Source organism: Clytia hemisphaerica, unplaced genomic scaffold, assembly GCF_902728285.1.
Source record: "Clytia hemisphaerica strain Z4C2 unplaced genomic scaffold, Clytia hemisphaerica genome assembly, whole genome shotgun sequence".
Taxonomy (NCBI): domain Eukaryota; kingdom Metazoa; phylum Cnidaria; class Hydrozoa; order Leptothecata; family Clytiidae; genus Clytia; species Clytia hemisphaerica.
The window spans coordinates 965759-991427 of record NW_027103704.1 but is presented as its reverse complement, the minus strand read 5'-3'; the positions used below and the strand labels follow the sequence as shown (position 1 = coordinate 991427).

Here is a 25669-nt window from a genome sequence, read left to right as displayed (position 1 = left end):
ACCGACAGTAAAAACACCAAAATACCGTCGTCTGTTTAGCTGAGCAAAGGCGATATAGAGCCGTACATCAATTATCGACTTTGTTTTGTATCGACTTTACTCTCCGTCACCCTCGATATCCCCGATACTAAAACGCGCTACTCTCTGTAATTCGAATCATTCTCTAATTCGAAGAAAATCTTGAAGATCGAATTGGAGAGAGTCCATTGTAACAAGAATAAGAGGGAGTTAAGAAGTGTTACTTACCCCGCGTGTCCTATAATGGGAACGATCTTTAGGCTCTGTACAAATTGTTCTCCGCTTTTCTTCCTTGCGATGCAAACTCCTTCCCATGACTAAAAGTGTTAGAGTAGAGATTCTTTTAAAAGAACAAACTATATAACAACATAAAGCTTTTATGGCCAAAATATTAAGAACAAGTTAAGAACATCTTCAGCTCTTCGGGATTCTAAAACACTCAATTTCTTAGGAAAATGGACAAAAATACTCACAAAAGAGTGAAATTAAGAACATGTTAAGAACATGTTTAGGCTAAGAAGCCGAAAAATTAAGAATATCCGAACTCTCAAAATCTTTGGATGTTTTTATTTAAAAAAAGTGTATATTGGTGAGGATTGAAAATGACGAGTGCCTTTTTATTACGGTCGCTTCGGCTTCATACCGAAAATACCGTACGTCTAATACACAATTAGTTAATTATAAACACCGACCAATTTGAGTGCTATTCAATGACCATGAACTCAGATAGTATCATACTAGCCGTCACCCGGCGTCGCACCCGCCGAGTAGAGTGTTGTTGAACACATCAAAAGCCCTTTGGATGGTGGGAGAGGGTAATAAGCTTGAATTCTAAGCCGAAAAAACGAAATATTACCACTTATCAATAATCGAAGCTTGAAAAATCGCATATTTCATGTTTGGTGACGTCATTTGGGATCTAAGTGACGTCATCGAAAGGGTAACAAACTTTTCACTTCACTGAAAGTATTACTTGATTGACCGAAAAGATTCTCTTGATGATTTCCGATCCAATGAGGGGTCAATCATTGCATAAATCCTTCTCAAACTCGAGATATTGTATTTTTTAGGTTTTGATGACGTCATAGGACCCAAAATGCCCCAATTTGAATATACTTATTTTCTAAAAATTTTATATACCCACTGTTACCCCTCACAACTTATTCTCCATCAAATTCCCGATCCAATGAGGGGTCAATGACCTCCAAACTTCTTTCCAATCTCGAGAAATCGCATTTTTTCTATTTTGATGACGTCATCAACTGAAAACGCCTGAATTTTCAGCCAAATTTTAAAGTCATACTCAAGTCTCTAAACCCCTCCCATCTTATTCTCCATAAAATTCTCGATCCAATGAGGGGTCGCCGACCTCTCAACTCCTTTTCAAACTCGAGATATCGCATTTTCAAGTTTTTCCCAGATCTGTGACGTCATTGGGTCCCTTTACCCCTAATGTTGTCAACGGTCAATTCGCGAATTTTGAAATTTTTGCGGTCAACGGGTAGCTTATGCCCCAAGGGTCCCAAAAAACTAAAAAACGTCAATTATTTCCAAGGGAAAGTGGGTTTTTAAATTTGCGAAAGATTGACACTGCAACGACTTCTATAAAAAAACGCTAATTTTCACACTCTTCCCCTGACCACTTTCGCTTTCGTTTTCAACCACCCATCCATCCATCCAACCAACCAAAAATTCGGTCACGTAACTCTCGAACCCCCATCTCAAAAAATCCATAATGGCTCCCCCACGGCTCATAGAGAATTAGACTTTTAGTATATAGACTAGCCGTCACCCGGCGTCGCACCCGCCGAGTAGAGTGTTGTTGAACACATCAAAAGCCCTTTGGATGGTGGGGGAGGGTAAAAAGATCTGATTTGTATATTGTAAGCCGAAAAAACGAAATATTACCACTTATCAATAATCGAAGCTTGAAAAATCGCATAATTTATGTTTGGTGACGTCATTTTGGCCCTAAGTGACGTCATCGAAAGGGTAATCAACTTTTAACTTCACTGAAATCAATTTGTCATTTAACCAAAATATTCTCTTGGTGATTTCCGATCCAATGAGGGGTCAATCATTACTGAAATCCTTCTCAAACTCGTGATATTGTATTTTTAAGGTTTTGATGACGTCATCGGACCAAAAAAGCCTCAATTTAAATATATTTATTTTTGAAAGTTTCTATATACCAACAATTACCCCTCCCAACTTATTATCCATTAAATTTCCGATCAAATGAGGGGTCAACAACTTCCCAGCTCCTATCCAATCTCGAGATATCGCATTTTTCCTGTTTTGATGACGTCATCAACTGAAAACGCCAAAAAATTCAGCCAAATTTTAAAGTCACACTCAAGCCATATAAACCCTCCCATCTTATTCTCCATAAAATTCTCGATCCAATGAGGGGTCACCGACCTCCCAACTCCTTTTCAAACTCGAGATATTGCATTTTGAAGTTTTTCCCAAATCTGTGACGTCATTGGGTCTCTTTACCCCTAATGTTATCAACGGTCAATTCGCGAATTTTGAAATTTTTGCGGTCAACGGGTAGCTTATGCCCCAAGGGTCCCAAAAAACCAAAAAACGTCAATTATTTCCACGGGAAAGTGGGTTTTTAAATTTGCGAAAGATTTGCACTGCAACGACTTCTTCACAAAAACGCTAATTTCCACACTCTTCCCCTGACCACTTTCGCTTTCGTTTTCAACCACCCATCCAACCAAACAACCAACCAAAATCGGTCACGTAACTCTCGAACCCCCATCTCAAAAATCCATAATGGCTCCCCCACGGCTCATAGAGAATTAGACTTTTAGTATATAGACTAGCCGTCACCCGGCGTCGCACCCGCCGAGTAGAGTGTTGTTGAACACATCAAAAGCCCTTTGGATATATGGTGGGGGAGTATAAAAAGATCTGATTTGTATATTGTAAGCCCAAAGAACGAAATATTACCACTTTTCACTGGTCAAAACTCGGAAAACCGCATATTTCATGTTTGGTGACATCATTTTGGCCCTAAGTGACGTCATGGAAAGGGTAATAAACTTTTTACTTCACTGAAATCAATTTGTCATTTATCCAAACGATTCTCTTGATGATTTCCGATCCAATGAGGGGTCAATCATTGCATAAATCCTTCTCAAACTCGAGATATTGTATTTTTTAGGATTTGATGACGTCATCGGACCCAAAATGCCCCAATTTGAATATATTTATTTTCTAAAGTTTCTATATACCCACTTTTACCCCTCCCAACTTATTCTCCATTAAATTCCCGATCCAATGAGGGGTCAATGACCTCCAAACTCCTTTCCAATCTCGAGATATCGCATTTTTTCTGTTTTGATGACGTCATCGTCTGAAAACGCCTAAAAATTCAGCCAAATTTTAAAGTCACACTCAAGCCATATAAACCCTTCCATCGTATTCTCCATAAAATTCTCGATCCAATGAGGGGTCACCGACCTCCCAACTCCTTTTCAAACTCGAGATATCGCATTTTCAAGTTTTTCCCAAATCTGTGACGTCATTGGGTCTCTTTACCCCTAATATTATCAACGGTCAATTCGCGAATTTTGAAATTTTTGCGGTCAACGGGTAGCTTATGCCCCAAGGGTCCAAAAAAAACAAAAAACGTCAATTATTTCCACGGGAAAGTGGGTTTTTAAATTTGCGAAAGATTTGCACTGCAACGACTTCTTTAAAAAACGCTAATTTTCACACTCTTCCCCTGACCACTTTCGCTTTCGTTTTCAGCCACCCAGCCACCCACCCACCCATCCAAACAGTCGGTAACGTAACTCTGGAACCCCCATCTCAAAAATCCATAATGGCCACCCCACGGCTCATAGAGAATTAGACTTTTAGTATATAGATAACTCTATGAGAGTCATCATCTTCAAGGTTTTTAAATAATTTCAAGTTCGGTTAGTTAATTCTTAAGGTTTTTGTAGACGGCCTTTTTTTGTTTGGGCGGCCTGAAAACGTACGGTGTGCCGTACGGTGGACTGAAACAAAATTACTTACTTTTCCCCTACTGAGTTGTTTGGAGATATTATCGTGAGATTCCTGAAGAACAAAAAAACCCATTAAGTATGAAACCATCATAATATAATGCATTGGCGGTATGTCTGATCCTTTTTTTTTGTAATTGACTGGATTGAGCATCTGATATTGTAAAAATTGTGAAGCAGCCTTGTTTTCTTGTTGTTTTTTTCTGTAAAGTTCCATTTACACTTGATTAACTATGGCGTTCTAAAAACTAAACGTTCGAAACATCGAAAAGGCCGATACACAGAGGAAAAATTAATTTCTGAAATTTGCCTTGCTTCCGATTGCTTTAGAAAGTTTAAAGGTAGCCTGGGTATCCAGGCTATGATTATTTTTCGATGTTTCTGGATTATTGCCTGGCAGAAGACAGCGCGTGTGAACTTTGCCAATAAAATATCGCGCTAAAGCTTAAAACTTGCTGATCTTGTATTCATACAAGTCTAAGGGAAGATCTGAAACGACGGGAGGAGCATTTTGAACAGGCTCGTGAAAAAGTTTTGAAACCAAAAAAAAACTAAACCTTACGGATTAAAACATAAAGCCGACTATGTAAAAAGTATTCGTACAATCTCTAATGCAAAAACATTGGAACACAGTAATGACAATCTGCGAAAGAGCATTATGCGGTGTTCAGATGTGTGAAAAAGGCAAGGCATCGAGGATTAGTATTTTGCAATGAAAACAGATCATCAGAAGCTAGAGAGAGGAAAAAGAGAAATAGGGTGTATTTCACAATTTTGTTGATATTCTTCTAATGCATCTTGAATTCTCCTTAAGGTGATTAAGAGATTGTCCAAACCACTTTTTAAGTCAGTGTTCTTCTGTTGTTGTTTTTTATAATGAGTTTAGCGGTTGAAAAGGTTTTCTCAATAGTAGGACATATCTCTCGTGGGACGCAAACGCATGCCGTTTATTCAAAAGTATACAGGATTTTGAGACTTTTTGGAGAGGGTGGGGAGGTCCCTTGAAATAAGCCTGGAAACACCTCTTTATGGCCAAAAGACTGACGGTACAGGCGAAATTCCTAACCCCAACAATGGGTAAAAAGGGTATGGGTAAGGCGCTTAAAAATAATTTGTGGTGTTTAAAATTTCACCGGGAAATCCCCTTTGTCTCAAATATTTCATCCATGATTGCAGTTTGACTTTACACGATCAGTTTTAAAATAGAGTTGTCCACCAAAGGCCAAGAAAGTTCAGTTTTCAGAGGCCTTTCACCGCAGGAGAATGGTAATTGGAAGGTTTCCACAGGAATGAGAAAGTGTAGAGAGTTTATCGATCTTCCCTTCTAAGGCGGAGGAGTGACTGAAGTGATTTGGAACAAAGAGCAGTTTTGGAACCGTAAAGTCGAGATCAGTAAAAGAGCCGATTTACTGTCGTCCTCAGTCAGTCAGGATCTAGGTCAATGGAAAACTTAACATCTCATTTGCAGAAAAAAACAACACAAATATAAAACTAGCTTTTAATTTTTATGACGTATCTTTTTTCCAAGCAAAAAGGATGAGTGGAGACCGGCCTTTAGTGGTTGAACACGGAAGATGAAGCGTGCGAGAAATGAAGCAAACTTACCGGCGTTGGCACTTCACAATTCGATAAAATATTGTTCTTCTGGTTGCCAACGATTTCGGACCTCCAGAAACCCGTCACTTTTTCATAGGCTGGATTCACATACTAAACAATAAAGTTAAAAATAAAGATGAAAAACGTGGATTCACATACTAAACAATAAAGTTAAAAATAAAGATGAAAAACGTGGATTCACATACTAAACAATAAAATGAATGAACGAACGAACGAACGAACGAACGAACGAACGAACGAACGAACGAACGAACGAACGAACGAACGAACGAACGAACGAACGAACGAACGAACGAACGAACGAACGAACGAACGAACGAACGAACGAATCCAAGAAATTTCTCTCTAGCTATTTCGGGCTTTAAACTCAATGGTTAATGATAAAAATTCCATTTCGAGGCTCTGAAAATATCTCTCTGGGTGGATTTTGAGATCAAAGGATTTACATTGGCACAAACCGGAACAACATTTCATCCAGCATTCGAAAAATGAGATGAAAGTTCAGATTTTGTGTGCAAAAGCAGAAATATAAGGTTCACGTATTTGAGAAAGTCTATTTTCGAAAAAATTGTAGTGACTACCATCTCCCTTGGGAAATCAAGAATGAGACGCTCTTTTATTGTTGCTTTTACAAATAACCGTGACCGGGTAGCCCAGTCGGTAGAGCATTCACCTTACAATCTAAGGGTTGTGGGTTCGATCCCCGGTCACCACCAACTCAGCGGATGAGTAGCTTAGATTGGGTAATCTGATCCAGGCGGTAAGTTACTGGGAGCTGAGAGTAGGTGTGGTGCTCCACCTCAGCATTCGATCTCTCAGGTCTAGCGCAAATAGAAAAGGGGATAGACTCCCTCACTCCCGGCTCCGCCGACAGCCACCAGATGAATATACTTACTTTTTAATACTTTTTTACAAATAAAGAGCGTCTCATTTAAATTACATTTGAGAGCCAGTGCTACAATTTCATGGGCGAGTTATAACTCGAGCTTTACAGACATTTTACCTGGAATTCCGTCTTTTCTGTATCTACACATTGAATTTCTATAGCGTCATAAGCATGTTCGACAGCGCTAAATAAACACGAAGTCGCTCTGAAAAAAAAGAGAATAAAAAATACGTTTATCATCCGAGTAACTGAAAATCACTCGCAATTTTTACTGAGATAGTATCTAAAACAGTGAATGAGAAGGTAATAAAGTCTTGGTGATGAGTTACAAAAACTGTCAAATATACCTGAGATTGGCAGGTTTAGACAAAGTCAATATTCTAATATACGTTTCACATGCTTTGATTCCATATAATTTGCACGCAAATATCAAGTAAACTCTGATTGGCTGATAACTGCGCAAAATTACATGTTTAGTTGATCAGAGAGTTTGTTTGCTTTTGACATTGATGTAGTACAAGTTACATGAAACTGAAACATTATTAACTCGATACCCGATGGCGAATTATTTTGATTCACCTGTCATGGGCTTGGGAAAATAGAGCAGCAATAATGTTTTGTATAACGTATCGGCGTAGTGGTATAGTGGTTATCATCCTTGACTCCCGCCTGGGAGGCCTGAGATCGATACCCACCGTGTCTCTACGATTCACTTGGCAAGTGAACATACCTTCACCCGGGTCAAGCCATGCCATGTGAGAGGAATTGGGTACCATTAATCTGATACAAGAGTGTGGGTAGATTAGACAGACATTGTGACGTGCCGTGGTACTCATAAGGTTCGGCCTAGCGTGAGCATCGCTCTCCCAGTGTCGTTTGAGTGTCATGGTATACGCCATGGCTTTGCAGCTCGCGTCTGTCAAGTCGCAGTGTCTGTCAGCGCCGTGATTCCTGCTCCTTCGTGGGTAGGACCCATCCCGAATGCATTCGGAGGGCTCATATCTATCTAACGTATCGGTGGAATTAATCGAGAAAAAAAGTCATGGTGAATTTTCTGATTCTTTTCTGATGATACAGTACACTTACTTTAATTTACACTGGGATGAGACTTCGCCGTTATCCAACATCAATAATTCATTAAAACACGCCGTCACACTATAATCTTCTACAAATCTCTGTAAAAATGAAAGAAGGAGAGAGTGATTAGCATAACAACCAATGATGGCGAGATACAACCGAAGCTAGAGAGAAACCTGGGCAAGCAAAAGTGATGCCTAAGGATTTACGCTTATTTTAGAATGACTAATAGAATCTAGCATTTTCTGTTTTCTCGTCTTTACATTTTTTGAGTTTTGGCGACTACAGTCATTTTATCAACCTTTGGTATAGATATATGAATTTGAAATTATATTATCATAATGTTTTACGTACCCTATCGAAACCAGCTTTTATTAGAGGTAATATAGACACGTCTTCTCCTTCAGGTCTAAGAGAAAGAAAAGGTAATATTACTGACCAGGTGACATTTCAATGTTAATTTATTGGTGAAATAGTAGCTTACCCCTCTAAACAAAATTTTGTGTCAAAAAGTTTTGAAAAAATACTAAAATTACAGAGACCTTACTTAGAGCATCTTAAAAATCGTTCAAAAACGCTTCTAAAATTATTTGGGCATAAAAAAATCGAAATATTTAAGCGAAAGAATAATCAATCCCCCGCCAATAAAATTTATCGGGGACCCAGAAAAAAGTTTGATGGTTAACTTTTTCCTATATAATGTAAGTTTTCATATTAGTTCGGACACAGTTACCCATCAAACCTTATAATTTTTACTGGGTCACCCGGTATACTTTTGGCACAAAAGGAAAGTTCGCACGGACATCAGCTTTAAAATGGAATGGAATATCCTACCTCTTTGTGACCCCAACAATTACTGTATTTACAATGGGTCTCGTACCCCGAATATTTCTGAAGAAAAAAATGAATAATTTAATAAGTTTGTTCATATAACGGCAGAAAATATCATAACATATAAGGGTTCCAGGCCAAGAAATGTAAGAACATTCTAAGAACAAGGCTATGTAAAATCTGAAACATACAATTCTTTGGGAAGTTAAGATCCAAATTACACATATTAGAACATTTTTAGGCTGGAAACACTAAAAGTTAAAAACACCTGAAGGTTTCGAAATAATTTGATGTTCTCAAAAAAACATTATTTAACAGTTTATAAAAAGAAGATGAAAATGGCAATCGCCTGCAAGCACTTACCTACAAAGAGTTTCACCGTCGAAATATTGATTAGAACGTAAATCTATGATCACCAGCTTTAAAGAAAACAGGAGAAAAAAATATATCACAAGTTGTTCACTATAACTAAGCATATTAGCGGTTGAAAGCGACCCGAATGTTTCCCTCTTTGAAAGCAAGCGAGGTTAAGTACACGGAAAATGTACAGTATGTGGCCCCCAAAACGGCGATCAAATTTAAAATTTCTCTCAAAGCTAGAGGAAAAAAGGTTTTACAAAAATTTTTCTTGCATGCAAAACTTTAACATCTCTACTTTATTTCCCGACAGCTATTTTTCAAAATTTTCAATTTCAACAATATTTTTAAGATAGGTAGCTTTTTTCTAATGGCCCCCAAAACGGAGGTTTGCAATTTTAACGATTTCTCGAGATATCTTTAAGATATTAATACAAAATTTTGACCATAGTTTTGGAATGTGATTTAGAGGGTTTTGGGCATAAATTTGTTTGATAAAATTTTTACAGTACACCCCTGGTTGTCAAAGTGCAGGTTTGGGGCCCCCAAAACAGAGGTGTAGTTAAAATCAAAATATTAAGCCCAGTGGTAATAGGAGGAAAACTATGAACATATTTGTGTTTACCCTTAAATTTACGACCCGATAGATAGATAGAATTTATGATTTTTATGAAATATTTCAAGATTTTTGATATTGCAAAGTCCAAACTGAAAATTTTCAAAATGATAATTTAGATTTAACAACGTCTTAATCAAGTTTCTGAAAATCAATGTCTTTTGAAAATAGTTCCATTCATGTATGGAAAAAGCTGTGAAAATTTGAGAAGAAAAGCTTAACTGAAACTGAAAATATTAAGCTTTAAAGGTATTTTTCTCCTATATTTTGCAAAAAAATGACAGAATTTGCCATTTTTCCTGATTCAGCGAAAAATTTTACATATAATGTTAATTTTTGTTATAAGCTATTAACTCAACCTGATAGGAATGGAATTCCAAGATCTTTTGATGTTTCTCATATTTAGAATTTTCGGTTTTATCAATGCTGATTCTAGGGTCCCAAAATACTGGATGCTATATCTTTTACCCATCCTCTAAAGTCACAGATGTATCTGCATTTTCTGAACGACATTAGGTGTAGAAAGTTTCCTATACCCCATTTTCATAACTTATTTTCAATATCCAAGGAGCTAGAGTGAGTTATATGCAATTTTTATCTAATTTGGGTGTTAAAATATCTCCTTCATACGTAAATATGTTATTTTGAATCTGTCTCAAACCATCAAAAACATGCTCATTTTTTAGTATAACCATCATTCTTTCTAAATAAACAAAAATCGTTTAATTCTGATAAATCTACAAGTCAGAATCCTCATTTTAATGACCGTTTTGGGGGCCATATACTGTAAGTGAAGATAAGAAACGTGATGATTGACTGCAATGCACTGGCCGATTACATTTTCCGTTCGTGTTTGTGACTATATGAGTATACTTAACCTCACTACTGACTTAGGCCTGGGCTCCACCCACTTACCCTTCATCTTTCCCTTTAATCGCAGGCATAATTTGCAAAGTGAAATCAAGTTCTTAAGTAGCCAAATGTTCTACCGATACATAGTTGACGCACTCTAATTCGACGCTCTACTTTTCGATATGTTCCCTTATTATTCGATGAAAATCCAATTCCCATTCGTTATCGAATTAAAGAGCGTCAACTGTAATAAGACCGCTCGCTTATTCAATACACAATTGAATGATTGCGGAGCGTACTTGCAGTGTGGAAATCTGTTAGTTAATTAACACTGACCTTTATATACCCTGGACCAAGTTTCTCAATCCCGGCCAAGCAAAATCTTTGATCGGAGTTTTTTGAAAATTGGTACCCTAATGGCGGCACTACTCGATAGCGGTGTAAATGCATCGAGAGCACTAGATCTACTTTCCCTCGAAAACTTTTGATGATGTAGCGCCGTTAGACGTTAATTTTTAACAATGGCTTCGGGTACCAATTCAAAACAAACTTCGATCAAAGATGGCGGATATAACTTGGTCCAGGGATATATAAAGGTCAGTAGTTACATCATGCACACTTCTTTCAAAATGATGGAAATTCTACCTCTGGCAATTTCTTCAGATAATATTCCATGGCGCTTTCAGCCGTTGTGGCCAGCCGACACCGATAACTTCCTTTTTTGGCAGCATTCTCAAGAGCGTCTGATTGTTTATCTTTGCAACCGAACACTAGCAGAATCTATAATGAAATTGGTAATGTTATTATTACCTGGGAATCGCATAATTTTTGAGTAGAATTAACGATTAATCATGAGTAACAACGAGAAAACACTAAGATTATGTTCGCATATGACGGTTCCATTTCGCTCCGAAACGAAATGAAGCCATTATTGGTTACAAGTGACGTAAAATTTGAATCTAACCAATAGATGGCTTTATTTTGTTTTGGAGCGGAACGGAATCGCAACATCTGAACATGATCTAACAGAATCTATGATAAAATTGGAAATATTGTGCAAAATGTATGTACTGTAATTAGTTGTTCGAGATTACGAGCTATGGAGTAAGTTTTTTAAGGGTCTGTTCATATGGAGGCAGGCTGAGATGAGGTGGGATAGGTTTTCGAACGTCGCGTGATCTATTTTTAGTCATTTGATTCGTCAAAAACTGTGACGTAACGTTCGAAAATCCATCCCACCTCACCTAGCCGGGCCAGCCCACTTCCATATAAACAGCCCTTACGGTGTTACATAAAGGAAACATAAGACTTGCTTGAGTAAGGAGACATTCGAATTATAGAGGTTCGAGTTAAAGAGACTCTGCTGTACAAGGAATCGCACATTTTGAAGTACAGTTGACGAGAAAATTGTAATTTGTCTGAGTCTATGAGTTGAGGTACATTGCATCCAAATTCAACAAGATCAATATACAATAATACGACGTTCTTCGGCCGTGAAAAACTCGATTCCAAAATCTTTGAGTTGGTAGGTGTATATGTACGAAAGGGGAATAGGTTCGAGTTTCGGATCATTCAAGTTAATCTGTGACCGTTCAGACGCCCTTCAGACGTTAAGGTTTCCGTATCGTTCCGGTATGGTTTTGGTTATATATCGGGAGTGTTCATATTGGTTTCGGAACGTTTTGGAGCAAGAAAACGGAGCAGTTCCATTCTGATAAGAAAGTGGAGCGAAACCGCTTCGATCTGTTTTGCTTTGAATATATATATGTCTTCTTTTTTGACGTTTCGAATTATGACGCTCTCACTTGTTTCGTTTCGGAAAGATACGGAACGTCTGAACATGGTCTTAAGGCTGAAGTCATTACTTTACTGCGTTCACTGAAACAGACATTTCACACCAATCGAACCTAAGGAAACTCGAGACTCGGTTGGGACCCTCTTGTAAGTGCGAAGGGATATAATGAGTATAAGACTTTTGATAAGACTTTTAGTATGTACCTCCATTGGATGTTTGTATACTTTCATTGGTCCAAGTTCCAGCTCGCATTTGGTAGCCTGAAGAAATAGAGAAAAAGAAACCATGTAATCAACTAAGTTGATGATCGCAGTCTACAGAGTCACAGAGTTCTCTGCTATCTACCTGAAGGAAGGGTAGTGTAGAGCGCCACTCCTTCCCTTGATTTCTTCACTTAACCTTGACCCTTCTCCATGACAGCTGAGCATCAAGCAGAGAGGTATCAAGTACCATTTCGGAGGCTTTGGTATAAGCCGGCTGGGAGTTGAACCAACAGCCTTGCGCACCGTAATCGCGCAACGTCACCGAACACTCTAACCTTACGCAACAGATCTATACAATGTAACCGTTGTGTTAGACGATGTTATCGTCCGTTACCTTACAGGGAAAGTAAACGCGGGAAGATAATTACCCAAAGTTTACCCCAATTACGCAAAGTTTACAGCCGCGTTTTTGACGCGGTAGAGTTTCTCAGAGACGACCGCTTACTATACCAGCTGGAAACTGTCTTCGAAAGCAAAACCGTTTATGAATTTTCTAAGACTGTCTGAAAGTCCTACATTACTTGCCTATCCATGTAAAATAACGACTCGAACTTTAAAAGCTCTTTTGATAAATAAGTTTAACCTCATGAAAAAGTTTAAATGGACTTACACCATTCATGTGAGCCCAATGCATTATGGATCCAAAAAGCCATTTACCATTAAAATCTACATTTTTCCGAAATATTTTGGTTAGTATTGGATATTATATCGTGTTACTGTTTGAATGTTAAAAAAACTAAAAATAATTACATCATTTGGAATTTCTGTGTAACGGTCTCTATTTTACAGCCTTTTTTCGAATTCGATACTACATCAATAATTGTTTATAGTCACGTGGTCGGTACTCGAGAAGAAAATTCCATAAAATGAGTAATTTAGTTGATTGTTTCGAAAACTCGACACTCCTCGAATATCGAATTAGAGAGCATTCAAACGTAGTAATTGACAATAAAGCAATAATAATTCGATACTAAGAAGGCTGATTTTCCTCAGGATATTGAAGACGGTTGGACAAAAAAGTCATAAAATGGAGGAGGGGGGTCTTAAAACCAATCAAAGACGAATTCACTATCAAACGTCTATTCAACGACAGACATAAAGTAAAACTATGCTTCCGATACCCATGTGATAACCTTGAAGAGCCCTTTGCTATTGTTTTCTGCATAGTTTTATAAAGCAACTAATTTAGTGCGCAGTTTTCAGCCATTCAGAATTTGTTTCCTTTATCATATATTTTTTCGTACAAATTAAAACAAACAGTTTAAAGCGCATGACATGCGGTATCCCGCTAGCTGATAGATGACGTCCCTTTAAATAACTCTTCAAATGTAAGACCTTTTTATACACGGGTACAAACATTCAAAATAATACAATGCAAGCAGCAACGTCTAAAAATCACCTTCTAAAAAAATACTATATAGAAATAGTAGGGGATAAACGGAGAAAAATATTGTGAAAAAAAAATCAAACTAAAAAAAAAAAGAGTTTATAGTGATAACAAGAAATTTTGTACAAAAAAAATAAAGAGAACGAAAAAGAATGAAGAGTATTTGAAGGGGTCCAAAAAAACCTCCCAAATAAAAACCAGCTGATAATACTGTGAGATGTTAAACAGAAAAAACAAGCACAAAATATACACGTTTTTTATAAGAAGCTGTATAAGATTGTCAACATTTTATGAACAAGTTAAGAACATTATAAGGCTTTGCAGACTCTTAAAACATCCAATTTATTGAGAAAATGAAACAAAATATAGGCTTAAAACGCAAAAAGTTAAGAACATCCGAAGGCTCGAAATTTTTTGGATGTTCTTATAAAAAAACGTGTAGTAGAGATATGGTAGTACAGAGTTTGTAAATTCTTTTATGAGCAGACCCTTCAAATGTCAATGCAGTATTTTGACGCTTCATGTGTCCAATGAATTTTGATCAGAAATATGATTGTAAGAGTCGAACAAAACAGTCTATGAGTCTACTGTAAGAAAATCATATATTGTACTGTAATATCTGAAGAAAATGAGGTTTGACGAGCGAGATAAGCACAAATGATTTCAAGTTCTTATAATATGATCAACAAAAAATGAATGAAAAAGAAATTGGACCAAGTTTTATTATATTGAAAAGAATGTCTATTAAAGTTCAAGAAAAAGGGGGACATTTTGAAAATAAAACTATGAAAGGAACGGTTGGTTGCACGAAGGCAAAAATTCAAACACTGAAAACACTGAAGAACCCTTTTGAAGAGGTTACACGCTTTTTTTATAAGAATGGTGTTTTTTCATTTCATCATGGATATTCTTAACTTTTTGGCGAAAATCATCCAAAAATATTCTTACGGAATTCTCATAGGTTAAGATCGAAATTGGCAATCTACAGGTTAAAATGCATTAAAAATGGCATTCTTAGGTTCAGTTGCTAAATTCCATTATGGTAATATTCTTACCATATTCTTAATTTTTCATTTTCATCATGGACATTCTTATAAAGTGTATTCTTATAAAAAAAAGCGTGTATGAAATGATGTAAAATTATATGAAATTATGCAATCCATCTATTACTGTTCGAATGATGTAATAATATTTTCAGGTTATTCATGACCCCATACGGAAACACTCAATATTCCTAATCTACGAGCAGATTCTGATATTCTGCGCATGGCAGATATTCACTCTAAAGGACATGGCACCGTAAGAGAATCTACCCAGGCTGGCGAACCGCTTTAATCCTTTTCATCTAGTGTTGAAATGAATATAACGAGCTTTTAAGCGCGCTGATTGGCTAAAGCAAAGCAATCGCACCAAAATCAAAAGCCAATCATAATAAAAAATATTAGAACCCATCCGCTTTCACTTTTGTTTTAAAGCGAAAAGCTACGTGGCTTTGATTATTTTGGCTGAACAACCAGGTCACGTTCCCTTTAGAGCAGAGCGTGGTATGTACTGAATGGATAATCTGTTATGAGATTACAATAAACCGGGCATTTTCAATAGTTTTTCCTTCTGCTCCTCCCGTATAAAGGTCAGAATAAGCCAAGGCTTCCCGTTTCGAGCCACAACTACCTCCATTGATCCGCTCAGATCATAGACAGCCGAGCCGGCTGGCCGTGAAGACTTAAAAAAGTCAAAGATTACTTTATCAACGTAAAATATCGACTCTTTTATCTTAAAATCCCAAAAAAAAGACGAGAATAATTAGACTCGTAACAGCAGAATCAAGAATTACCTCATACTCGACAATCATTTCCGTGTTGGTTACACCATTTTGATTTAACGCTGCTGCAGTAGTAGCACTGTTGGCGTGAAGGGCGACACCATCCCCGCCTCCGCCACCGACGGACGAATTATGTCTTTGTTGCTGTCGGCTGCCCTTGTCAACGCACTTGGATTTAAATAGGGCGAAACAGCAAAACAGGTTGCCACATTGCGAACATTTCATTTCAAAGTTTGAAAAATCTCGATCTCTCTTTCTCTCTACCTCGATTTTCCAATGAGTAGAGATGAGACGTAGAAAGTACTGCTTACTACTCCTCCTGAACTTATAAGGAGACAAAAAGTCCAATAAAACAAATTTTCAACGTAAAAAAAAAGTCCGTCTCTACTGATGGAGTATACCAACCGGCTGTACATTCATGTCTCAGCAAATTAATTCAAGTCATTATTTTCTATTGTTCTCTTTCAGTCAGTCATTTAATATTATTATTATTATTATTTTTTTTAGCTGAAATGAAGAATTGTGATCAAAAGTAAGTCAAATTCAAGAACAGAAGCAGATCGAACGCTTTTACGTAGTATTGACATCAATCTTCATCATTGTCAGTTAATTGATTAGCTATTGCCGTCAAAAATACAAAATGCGCATGCGTATCGCCTGAAAAATTCAATCCCGCGCGGCGGAAAGTAAGCTCAATGAAAACCGGCTTTTAGAAGAGAAAAGGATTATGGTCGAATACGCATAAGAGGAGGGTGGTTTAATCATTTCCGTTAACCTTGCCAAGTAAACCTGGTAAATTTTCCTTGCCTCACAGCTGAATCGTGTTCTAGCCACTATTACTTTAAACCAACTACAACATCTGTGCTAAATGTAGACCAGAAGAAACTAGTTCTGCACCGAATTGTGGTCTATTTTTTTAAGAAATCGCGTTATTTTTCATTAGTAAGGGAAGGAAAAGCTCCATCTAGTGTTTTACGTACGATATCTTTAATTCATACGGAAGAACGGACAAACGAATCGAACAACCGCGTTACGTCCGAAAAGAAATCTATTGTAACATTATAAACAAAACGTGAGATTGAGGGCGTTCGTTTTTTGCGGTTTCACTGAGTACAGTAACACGGAAACAGTTGTGTAAAGTGAGAGACAAGAATTCTGAAATCATTGCCAAAACTTGAGACACGCCAGACATGCTCAGTTACATAAATATGGTACTCGAGTTTGGACAGGTTTGACGCCAGGTGAATCACTTTCTATAAAGTTGACATTCTCCGGAAACACAGCTTTCTTGTCGACTACACGGTTTTTAACAGACTTAGAAAGATCAAATATGTAAAGATGACTTGAAAATATTTCTTATTGCAAACTTATCAATCAAACGAGGTGAAATCATATTCAAAGAGTGCACGATAAACCAACCAGGAGTAGAGTTTCTTCAATCAGTTCGGTTTCAAAATATATTTTGATTAATGCAAACTTAGCAATTATAAAATGTGAAAGTCAACAAAACATAACTGGAAAATCCTGCATGAAGCTTTCAGGTTATGTACCCTCGACTCAATTGTAGTCATTAAGCTCTGAAAAATACACCGGTACAAACAGCAGAAAGAAAATAGCGTGCTGGCAAAACATCAGAATATATTACATTACAGAACAAGACAACCCATTTAAACTTTCATTCTTCTCTCGCTTGACATCACTTTAATCCACAGATATCTTATAAAAAACACTAGATAAAGCTACTCTGTATTTCACAAGCCACGACAGTTGAGGTTGCTTTACAGCTAGGGAGGAAGAAGCTCCATCTAGGGATTTATATAAGATATCTGTGACTTTAAACACCTTCTTGTGAGATATCTATCTCTCTGCAGCTCTCTGATTTATCCTGTCGTTAAATGATTACGTAATAATATACCTTTCTTTAAAAGGAACTAGTAAATTTGAACTGAGATTCGACTGTTCTTATTTTTCCTGATTTTCTCCATTTTCAAGCTGAATTAATGCTCTATGAACGAACTTCTTTCAACTTCTTGTCCCAGAGATAAAGTTTAACACATAAAAAGGAAAAAAAGCTTAAAAACTACCTTTTTCTTAGCCAGTTATAAAATCTGTAGCTTTGATTGCTCTTCCTTATCAAAAACATGTAAGCGGAGTGTAATACAAGACATTGCATGGAAGGGAGAGTCTGTTGCAACTTGCTCTGGTGAGTCTGGACAAAATTCTGTCAAAATTGACGAAATTTATGCTTTAAGGAGCTTCTTTTATTGGGACAGAAATCCTTGTTAAAGATTTCAACCGGATAGATTTCCGTCTATAATGGAAAAGTTGCACCACTGAACTGCACTGAATAGTCATTACACTTTTGCTCATCCGCCAACAAAAAAGTCAAGTTGATTTGTCCATTTTTTTCTTGATTGTAATACGTTCTTCTCGAAATGCAATCGCAAACCTCGTTATCAAGGACTTGTTGCTACGGCACTTCAACGTCGTTAGACATAATTAATGTTTTTAAGCGTTTGCGGTTTTGTATCGAAAAACTATCTTTTTGGAAAACATATTACATGTGTAAATGTCGTTTGGAGTAATTATTTCATTTGAAAACGAGGCTCCCAATGCTGTTGATTTATCTCGAGAAGAGTGTATTCCCCTTAAAAATCGAATTAGAGAGCGACTGTATAGGAAGTACATCTAACAAATTGTCCTGAGCAAGGTGTCTGCAAACAGGTTCAAAGCTTAACAATTTGTTGGTTTTTCCATTCAATACCATCTACAGTACTAAAAATCTTGTTTTTAATTTAAAACATTTCCATTGCAGATAATCAAGAAATAAAGAACTACAGTGAAATAAAGAGAGAGAGAAGAGAGAGAAGCTAACCCTCCGATATCATTGGATAGGGAAATCACATCGCTTACCAGATATTATACTCTGTGCTCGCGACACATCAGAGCAGCCGTGCTGTATCGATGATGATACTCGAACAGTACAGGAGAACCTAGCGTTCTCGCAGGTACTGAACATGAGTACCATTACCACACCACATTCAATGTCAAGCATATCTCCCCATACTCTTGTATCAGAGTGATGATACCCTATTCCCCTCACATGGTATGGGTTGACCCGGGCCAAGGTACATTCACTTGCCAAGTGAATCGCAGCACCTAGTGGGAATCGAACCTGACCTCCAGCACGGAAGTCAAGAACGATGACCAATACACACTACTGCGCCAGTGAAATAAATAGAATCACAAAGTCAAGAAAATTCGAAAATTCCTGCTGCGAGTTCTTTACTTCATAATATTTTGCTCGAATTTTTTCAAATTTTCTTTGTGATTCTATCTATTCCACTGTCTCATAAAAGCGGACAAATTGCATTTCCCAATTTTAATAAACTTCTCTCGAATACGAAATCAATGGTGTCCGCAAATTCTTGGTATTCGTAATTCATTTTATCAACGGAAACATCCGGAAAAGCCGGGATTTGACCAAATGTCTGTTACTAAAAATAGAAACACGGTGGTCAAAATCCAGCTTTTTTCATGTGCTTTGACTTACCATTAATCAAGAATTAAGTATCGGTCTAAAATAACGAGATGTCACAACTGCAAAAAAAATCATCGGGTATAGGAGGATTTTTGTTGTTGTTTTTAGTCTTGATTTCTTATCTTAGTATTCTCAAGGCCTAAAACTTTCAATTTTCCAATCCAAAAAATAAATATATAGTTGAAATCTCAGAAAAGTCTCAAATACAAAAAGATGTATCAAAAGTGTCCCAGCTAAAAAAGAAACCTGAAGCCTAGTGAAAAATAATATACAAGAAGAAAGGAAAGACGTGAAAAAATAGGAATTAAAATTAGAGAGAGAAAAAAAATCTTTCAGTTTGGAAAATTTGGGGGCTAATTTGGGACCTCAAACCTTGAAAAGAGGGAAAAAAGTCAAGTAGAGACCCTTTTTCAAACCTTTATTAGTGAATGACCTTTAAAAGCCAACTTGTCGTTTGATAAAGTACTGACAATAAACAGTTACATAATTTTCAAAAAATCTTTTTTCGAAGTGACTGAGAAAAGTTATTTACTACCTCGTAAACTACTGAAACCCTATTCTCTTTTTTATAAGAACAATTTTATAAGAACAACAATGATGAGTAAATTAGAAAAAGAACACACCTACGCACCTTAAATGACTGAATTTAAGCAAATGGTAACGATTAGAAAAGTAAAAATAAAGTACAATGCCTAAAATACCTCAATTTTCAACTTTGAAATAAAAAAAATAGTAAAAAAAATAATTCAGAGGTCAAAATGCCAAAACAAAATAGGAAAAAGCCGAGTCTAAATAGAAGATTACTAGTTCTTACAAAAAAAAAAAGGAATGTATCAGGTGTCAACGAGGGTACTAAGGTAATAACTTTGACATAGGCCATTCTTTAAGCCAATGCCCGAATTTAAATCATTAAGTATTTTCGGAATTTTAGTAAAAAAGCAACATGTTCACGACCAATCTCGTAATGAAACGCACAGGCTGAAACTTGATCTGTTCCCCTTATGGAGCTCAATGGTGAAGGCAAAATAGTAAGCTTCGAGATTTTCTCGCCCTTTCTAAAGAAATGCATCTCTAAGTTTTGATGAAAAGGTCTCTCTAAAGTCAACTTCTGACTGAACTTTTGCTTTTTGATAACTTTTGATGACATTGACCCATTCATTCTAAACGAAATTGAGAACTGCCATATACTAACAGGTCACTATAATCGAATAATCTAGTCAATCATCTACAAGCATTAACTGGTGCCAGGGCTACTCTAAGGGTCAGTCTTTCACCAAAACTTCTTCTTTCCGGGGGTCGTGATTTGGAGGTCAGTTCGGCACACATACCCAACTCTCCAACCCTAATACCCCCGTCCTCGGAATATCACATTACATGAGGTTTCTGGAATCAATAGGAGACAAGTTAAAAACCTATAATTGCATACAGTACCAGTATTAAAAACATTGATGCGAAGGAACTTCGAAGAAAAAAAACAATCGAAGAAATCAAACCAACAAAAATTAAATAAAAGTAGGGCCAAAAAAGAAACGTACTCAAACATGACAATTACTCAACATTTAATCGCTGGTCAACTTGTTATAACAACTATAAGTTGAACCTTATAATTTGATAGCGGTTAGAATTCCTATTTCAAACCATACGCTGATGATTTTGTGATAATACATATATATCGATAGTGTTTCTTTTACCAAATCTGTCGATGAAGATTGAAATCACATTTTTCACATTTCACCACATTTCCAATAGAAAATGTTTAACAACTGAACCCAAAAACTAGCAAAAACAATCCAACGAAAAATACACAACAAAATCAATGGTAAAAATTAATTGATAGAAATAAATGCTCGAATAATGCCACCATCTAAGCCTAGTGTAAAAACTGTCACTTTGTACACACTCATCCAACCAATGTCACTTTGAGTCTCAAATTGTTCTTATCTGTTATTACTTTTAGGGCAAAATTGAGGCTACATACCTAGTCAAGATCTAGACTAATAATTTAAAATTCCAGGTCAATAATCAGCTCCACCTAATTATCAAACACTAAAAGGTGAACAGTACTGCAAAAGAGAAATGCGCTCGTCAAAAGAGGCAAAATTATACTCCAAACCCTGTTCATACTATTTTAACTCTTAATTTACGTGAACTTCAGCCATTCCAGACTCACGGTTCTTCTAAAACTGTTCTTATTTTCGAGCTTCATTGTTCTTATAAAATTGTTCTCGTAAAAAAAACAGTGTAACGAAGTAACAAAAAAGCATTAATAACAAAATATAAAGTAGACAAAGATTGAGGATATTATGATAAAATGATGGAAAGGGAAAAAAAACACGAAACAACAAAAAATATTGAACAGAATATATTAACAGCAACTATATAGATAAGAGAGAAAAGTTGAAAAAAAAAACCACAGAGAAAAAACTCTCAAAACGTGAAAAAATCTTTTTCTTCTTCGACATTCTTCGATCTGGCTCTAAGAAGATATGCAGAGGTCTGTAACATACACCCCCCCTCTACAGCTCACGGTCGACCATCGATGTCTCCAATAAATCCTCTCAACTCAAGCTCTATCTACTAATATCTATTTTAACAGAATTTAAAATATCTATAGTATGTTTTCTTATTCTTCTTCCAGCTTCTTCAGTTCTTCTCTACACACACACAAACATACATTTCTCGTGAGGAAAATAATAACCGCAATACCATTTTTTAACGCTTTCATTTTTTCTGTTTCATCCCTTGATAAGTAGAGACCTGAGACTTTTGATGTCAAGCTGATGAAGAGCAAACAAATTTCAACCAGGAGGTACAACATCGAAGATCTTTCTTCACTACAAAGAATTTCATATTCTTAACACTGCGGCACACTTCTTTCTAAGGAACACAACACCAGTTGTAACGTAAAGAAGTCCTTTTCACTTCACCAGTATTACATCAACTGCTACTAACTACAATAACTTTCTTAAACAAATTTCCAATTTTCAAGTTAATGATTTTTGAAAGAAAAAAAAACAAAAGCTAACTTATTTTTCTCTGTTTCTCTACTCGCTCGTTTTTTTTTTTGGAAGCGAAAGGAAACAGATACAGTATATTGCATCTTCAGCCTGGTTTTCACTTTGACTTTATCTTGAACTTCGAAAAAGTAAGAAGGGGTTTATTTTCATAATCTTGTCTTTATAAAAACCAGGTACGCATATGTGACCCCCCAAGCGATTTGGAGTACATTAAAAATGAGACCGGTCTTGGTGCGGACAGATCGATAAAATGTGCGGCAAAAAAGCGGCGAAAAGATTACCGTGCGGTAAAATGATACCTTTGTATCTACCAGAAATTATCCAAAAATCTTTCCTAGAAATTCCATTCAAACACACTTGATCGGTCACTAAAGAGCACCATTAGAATGAGTGTGGTATTCAGTGCGATCATGGTGCGGACATTTTGTTTTTATTGTTTTGCTTGTTTGAACTCGAGGCTGAAATTCTTACGGCAATCGAAAGAAATATAAACAAACGGCGGGGACCGCACCATCGTCCGCTTTCGTCGGCACTTTGTCCGCACGGACCATACGGTACTGTGCGGTCGTCTGGCCGCTTTTTTCAACTTTTAGTCGCACAATTAACCAGTCCAAAAGCGGCTGAAGCATGATCGCACCAATACCGGTCTCATTTTTAATGTACTCCAAATCGCTTGGGGGGTCACATATACTTTATTTATAAGAAAAAATTCATAAGAACAATTTTAAAAGGAGCTGGTTTTAGCCAAAACCTAAGAGTGACTTTTAAGAACAATCTTTTTAACTTAGAAAATTAAATGGTTCAAATGTTAAATCTTTTTAAGAAAACGACCGTAGTGCAGTGGTTGAGCATCCGGCTACGATGCACAAGGTTGAGAGTTCAACCCTCGGCTGGGTCGTATCAAAGACTTCATAAAAATAGTACTCGATGCCTCTCTGCTTGATACTCAGCAGTTAAGAGAATGATCAAGGGTTAGTTGTGGAGCAATTCAGGGAGAAAGAGTGACACCCTCCATTAACTTTTGGTAGACAGCTATCGAAAGAGGAGACTTTGGGTCACCCTCCGACTGCGGTGTCAGACTTACTTATGAGAAAGTTTTGATGTTTACAGAAGGCTCAAATTTTATTCAAAAACTAAGGATAAATTAAGAACAATTCCAGATTTTCGGATGTCGGAAATGGCCAGAAAAAGCTAATTTCAAAACCTCATTTGCCCTGATGGTGCAAGGATTTATCAACTTAAACCTTTAAGCTTCTGCTCAACAGAAGTAAGCGAAACGGCCGTGGTTTGGGAGCCCAATTTACCCAATTGGTTAAAAATGAGTTTTAACCCAAAAATAGTTCTTAAAAAAATTTAAATTTCACCACTTTTCTGTGTTTTTGTGCGATTTCCTAGGAAAATCAGTGTTTTAGAGTCCGCAAAACCATAAAATGTTCTTAACTTGTTCTTAATATTTTGACCATCGAAGCCTTATAGTTTGTTCTTATAAAAAAATGAGAAGAACAAAGAAAATCATACGAAAAAATCAGAACATTCGAAATTCAATCCATGTACATGTAAGATTCCAACTAAACTACAAAGGACGAGGCATGTATGGAGCGTATGGAAACCGGGTCGCTCTGTCAATTAGGACTAATTAACGATTTAATGAGTGCTATTGAGCAATATTATGTGTTTTGGACAAGACAACAACTTTTATTCATTATAATAATCACTGAAGTAACAACAATAGTAATAGTCGTATCAAAAGGAAAAACTTTAAAGGTGTAGTACGGTGGAGTCTCTTTAACTCGAGCCTTTAAAACTTGAATACCTCCTTAAACTCGAATTAATTAGTTTCATGGTCCTCCTTTCAGTTAACGCTTTAACTGCCATGCGTATTTTTTAAGGTTCGACCTATTTGCTACGGAAAGAATGAAGGTGCGACCTATTTGCCAGAAGTCAGGATATGCCGACATGAGCGAACACAGAGTTTACCATCACTTTAACCTTATTTTCTAAAAAATATCAGAAAAATATCGCGGCAAAGAAATGGAAAGTGCTCAAGCCAGCATGGAAAGGGTTAACAATGTGTTATAAACCTTAAAAACCTCCATAACTCGGAAGTTCCTTAAAACTCGAACAAATTTGTGTTCCCTGTGCACGTTCGATTTATAGAGACTTCGCTATGTAGGTTTGGATCGGTAGTACACGTTTTTTATAAGAACAAAATATATAAGAAAATAAGGCTTGGATGGCAAGAACAAGTTAAGTACATTTCAAGGCTTTGCAGACCCTAAAACACCCAATTTCTTAGGAAAATGGGCAAAAATACTCAAAAAAGAACAAAATAAGAAAATGTTTAAAAACATTTTAGGCTCAAAAAGTTAAGAACACCCGAGAGCTTCAAAAATTTTGGATGTTCTTATAAAAATAACGTGTACATACGGATAAGTTGTACCATTTTACACCGGTTCCGTCAGAGTAATACTTATCGGGATTCAAACTGTACTAGAAAAAGGTATCTATAAACCCTGGTAGAAAGAGATACGTTGAGATTGTGGCTCCAGTTTACTTCAGGAGATTGTGGCTCCAGTTTACAAGGAGCGAATGAGATCAACTGCATACACTATTTGAAGCCATTCGACCAAAATAAATAAAAGTTTCCTAACTTTAAATCCGGCTGTTTATACTTTGCACCATTACAAACATACATCTCTACAATTTTACTAAAGCGCCACCAACAGCAGTAAGGCCCAGCAAGGAAACACTTATTCTAACCTTAAAAATTTCAAGTTTTAGCTTTGCCTCAATATTATTCCTTTGAGTCACATCATTTCAAAATGGTCTATAGCATTGCTGATCAAGAAATAGGGTGCTAGAGAGAGACATCATAACCACCATTATTGTAAAGTCTCAAATGACACGTTTTTTTATAAGAACATCCAAAGTTTTTGAAGCCTTTCCTAACAAGATGTTCTTATTTTGTGAATATTTTTGACAATTTTTTTAAGATATATGGTGTTTTGGAGTCCGCAAAGCTTTAAAATGTTCTTAACTTGTTCTTAATATTTTGGCCATCGAAGCCTTATGTTCTTAAACTATAAAAAAACGTGTAGAAAAAAATTGATTACTAACAAATAAACAATCTGGGGGTAGTTTCGGCGTATAATGGCTGACACGGATTAAAGGTCACAGAGTAGAGTAAGACTCATACATTTTTGATTGCAATAGAATGTAAACATTCGAAGGATAATACCGTAGGAAAAGACCCTTTTTGTTTGTTTATATTTGTCTTTTAAAACTCGTTGTTTGCAGCGATTTAAAAACACAGCAAGAAACTACCGATTTTTCCTTTCCTCTCTCATATGAGGGTGTATTATAGACTTCACTCTGTTTTATAGAGAACAATTTCATAAGAAGAAAAAGTCTCAGTAATGCAAAAAATAACAACAATTTAAGAACAATCCTGAGCCTGGAATGGTTGAGTCATAACCTAAAACAACCGATCTTTTCTCTCCTCTCCCATAATTATGGTATAGACTACACTCTGTTTTAATGAGAACAATTTCACAAGAACCCGCAAGAA

At 36.5% G+C, this 25669-nt stretch overlaps 2 protein-coding genes across 4 annotated transcripts in view; one reads left to right on the top strand and one right to left on the bottom strand.

Moving 5' to 3' along the window:
- Positions 1 to 25669, top strand: part of LOC136804086 (RIIa domain-containing protein 1-like) — a 185881-nt gene that overhangs the window by 34045 nt on the left and 126167 nt on the right. The gene's annotated exons all lie outside the window — the stretch shown is intronic.
- The window catches only part of LOC136804083 (high affinity cAMP-specific and IBMX-insensitive 3',5'-cyclic phosphodiesterase 8B-like), a 53902-nt gene that overhangs the window by 16964 nt on the left and 11269 nt on the right, over positions 1 to 25669 (bottom strand). The window contains exons 1-11 of one of the 3 annotated variants that reach the window (XM_067060824.1): positions 15556 to 16052; positions 12275 to 12331; positions 10922 to 11056; positions 8815 to 8870; positions 8455 to 8511; positions 7975 to 8029; positions 7630 to 7718; positions 6661 to 6748; positions 5646 to 5747; positions 4054 to 4095; positions 247 to 335 (exon numbers count right to left, since the gene is read on the bottom strand). In XM_067060824.1, the coding sequence (XP_066916925.1) occupies positions 247 to 335; positions 4054 to 4095; positions 5646 to 5747; positions 6661 to 6748; positions 7630 to 7718; positions 7975 to 8029; positions 8455 to 8511; positions 8815 to 8870; positions 10922 to 11056; positions 12275 to 12331; positions 15556 to 15768 (983 nt within the window). In that variant the 5' untranslated portion in view covers positions 15769 to 16052. Of the gene's footprint in view, positions 1 to 246; positions 336 to 4053; positions 4096 to 5645; positions 5748 to 6660; positions 6749 to 7629; positions 7719 to 7974; positions 8030 to 8454; positions 8512 to 8814; positions 8871 to 10921; positions 11057 to 12274; positions 12332 to 12944; positions 13073 to 15555; positions 16053 to 25669 lie in introns of those variants that run through there. The other 2 variants (XM_067060826.1, XM_067060825.1) reach the window with 2 other exon arrangements.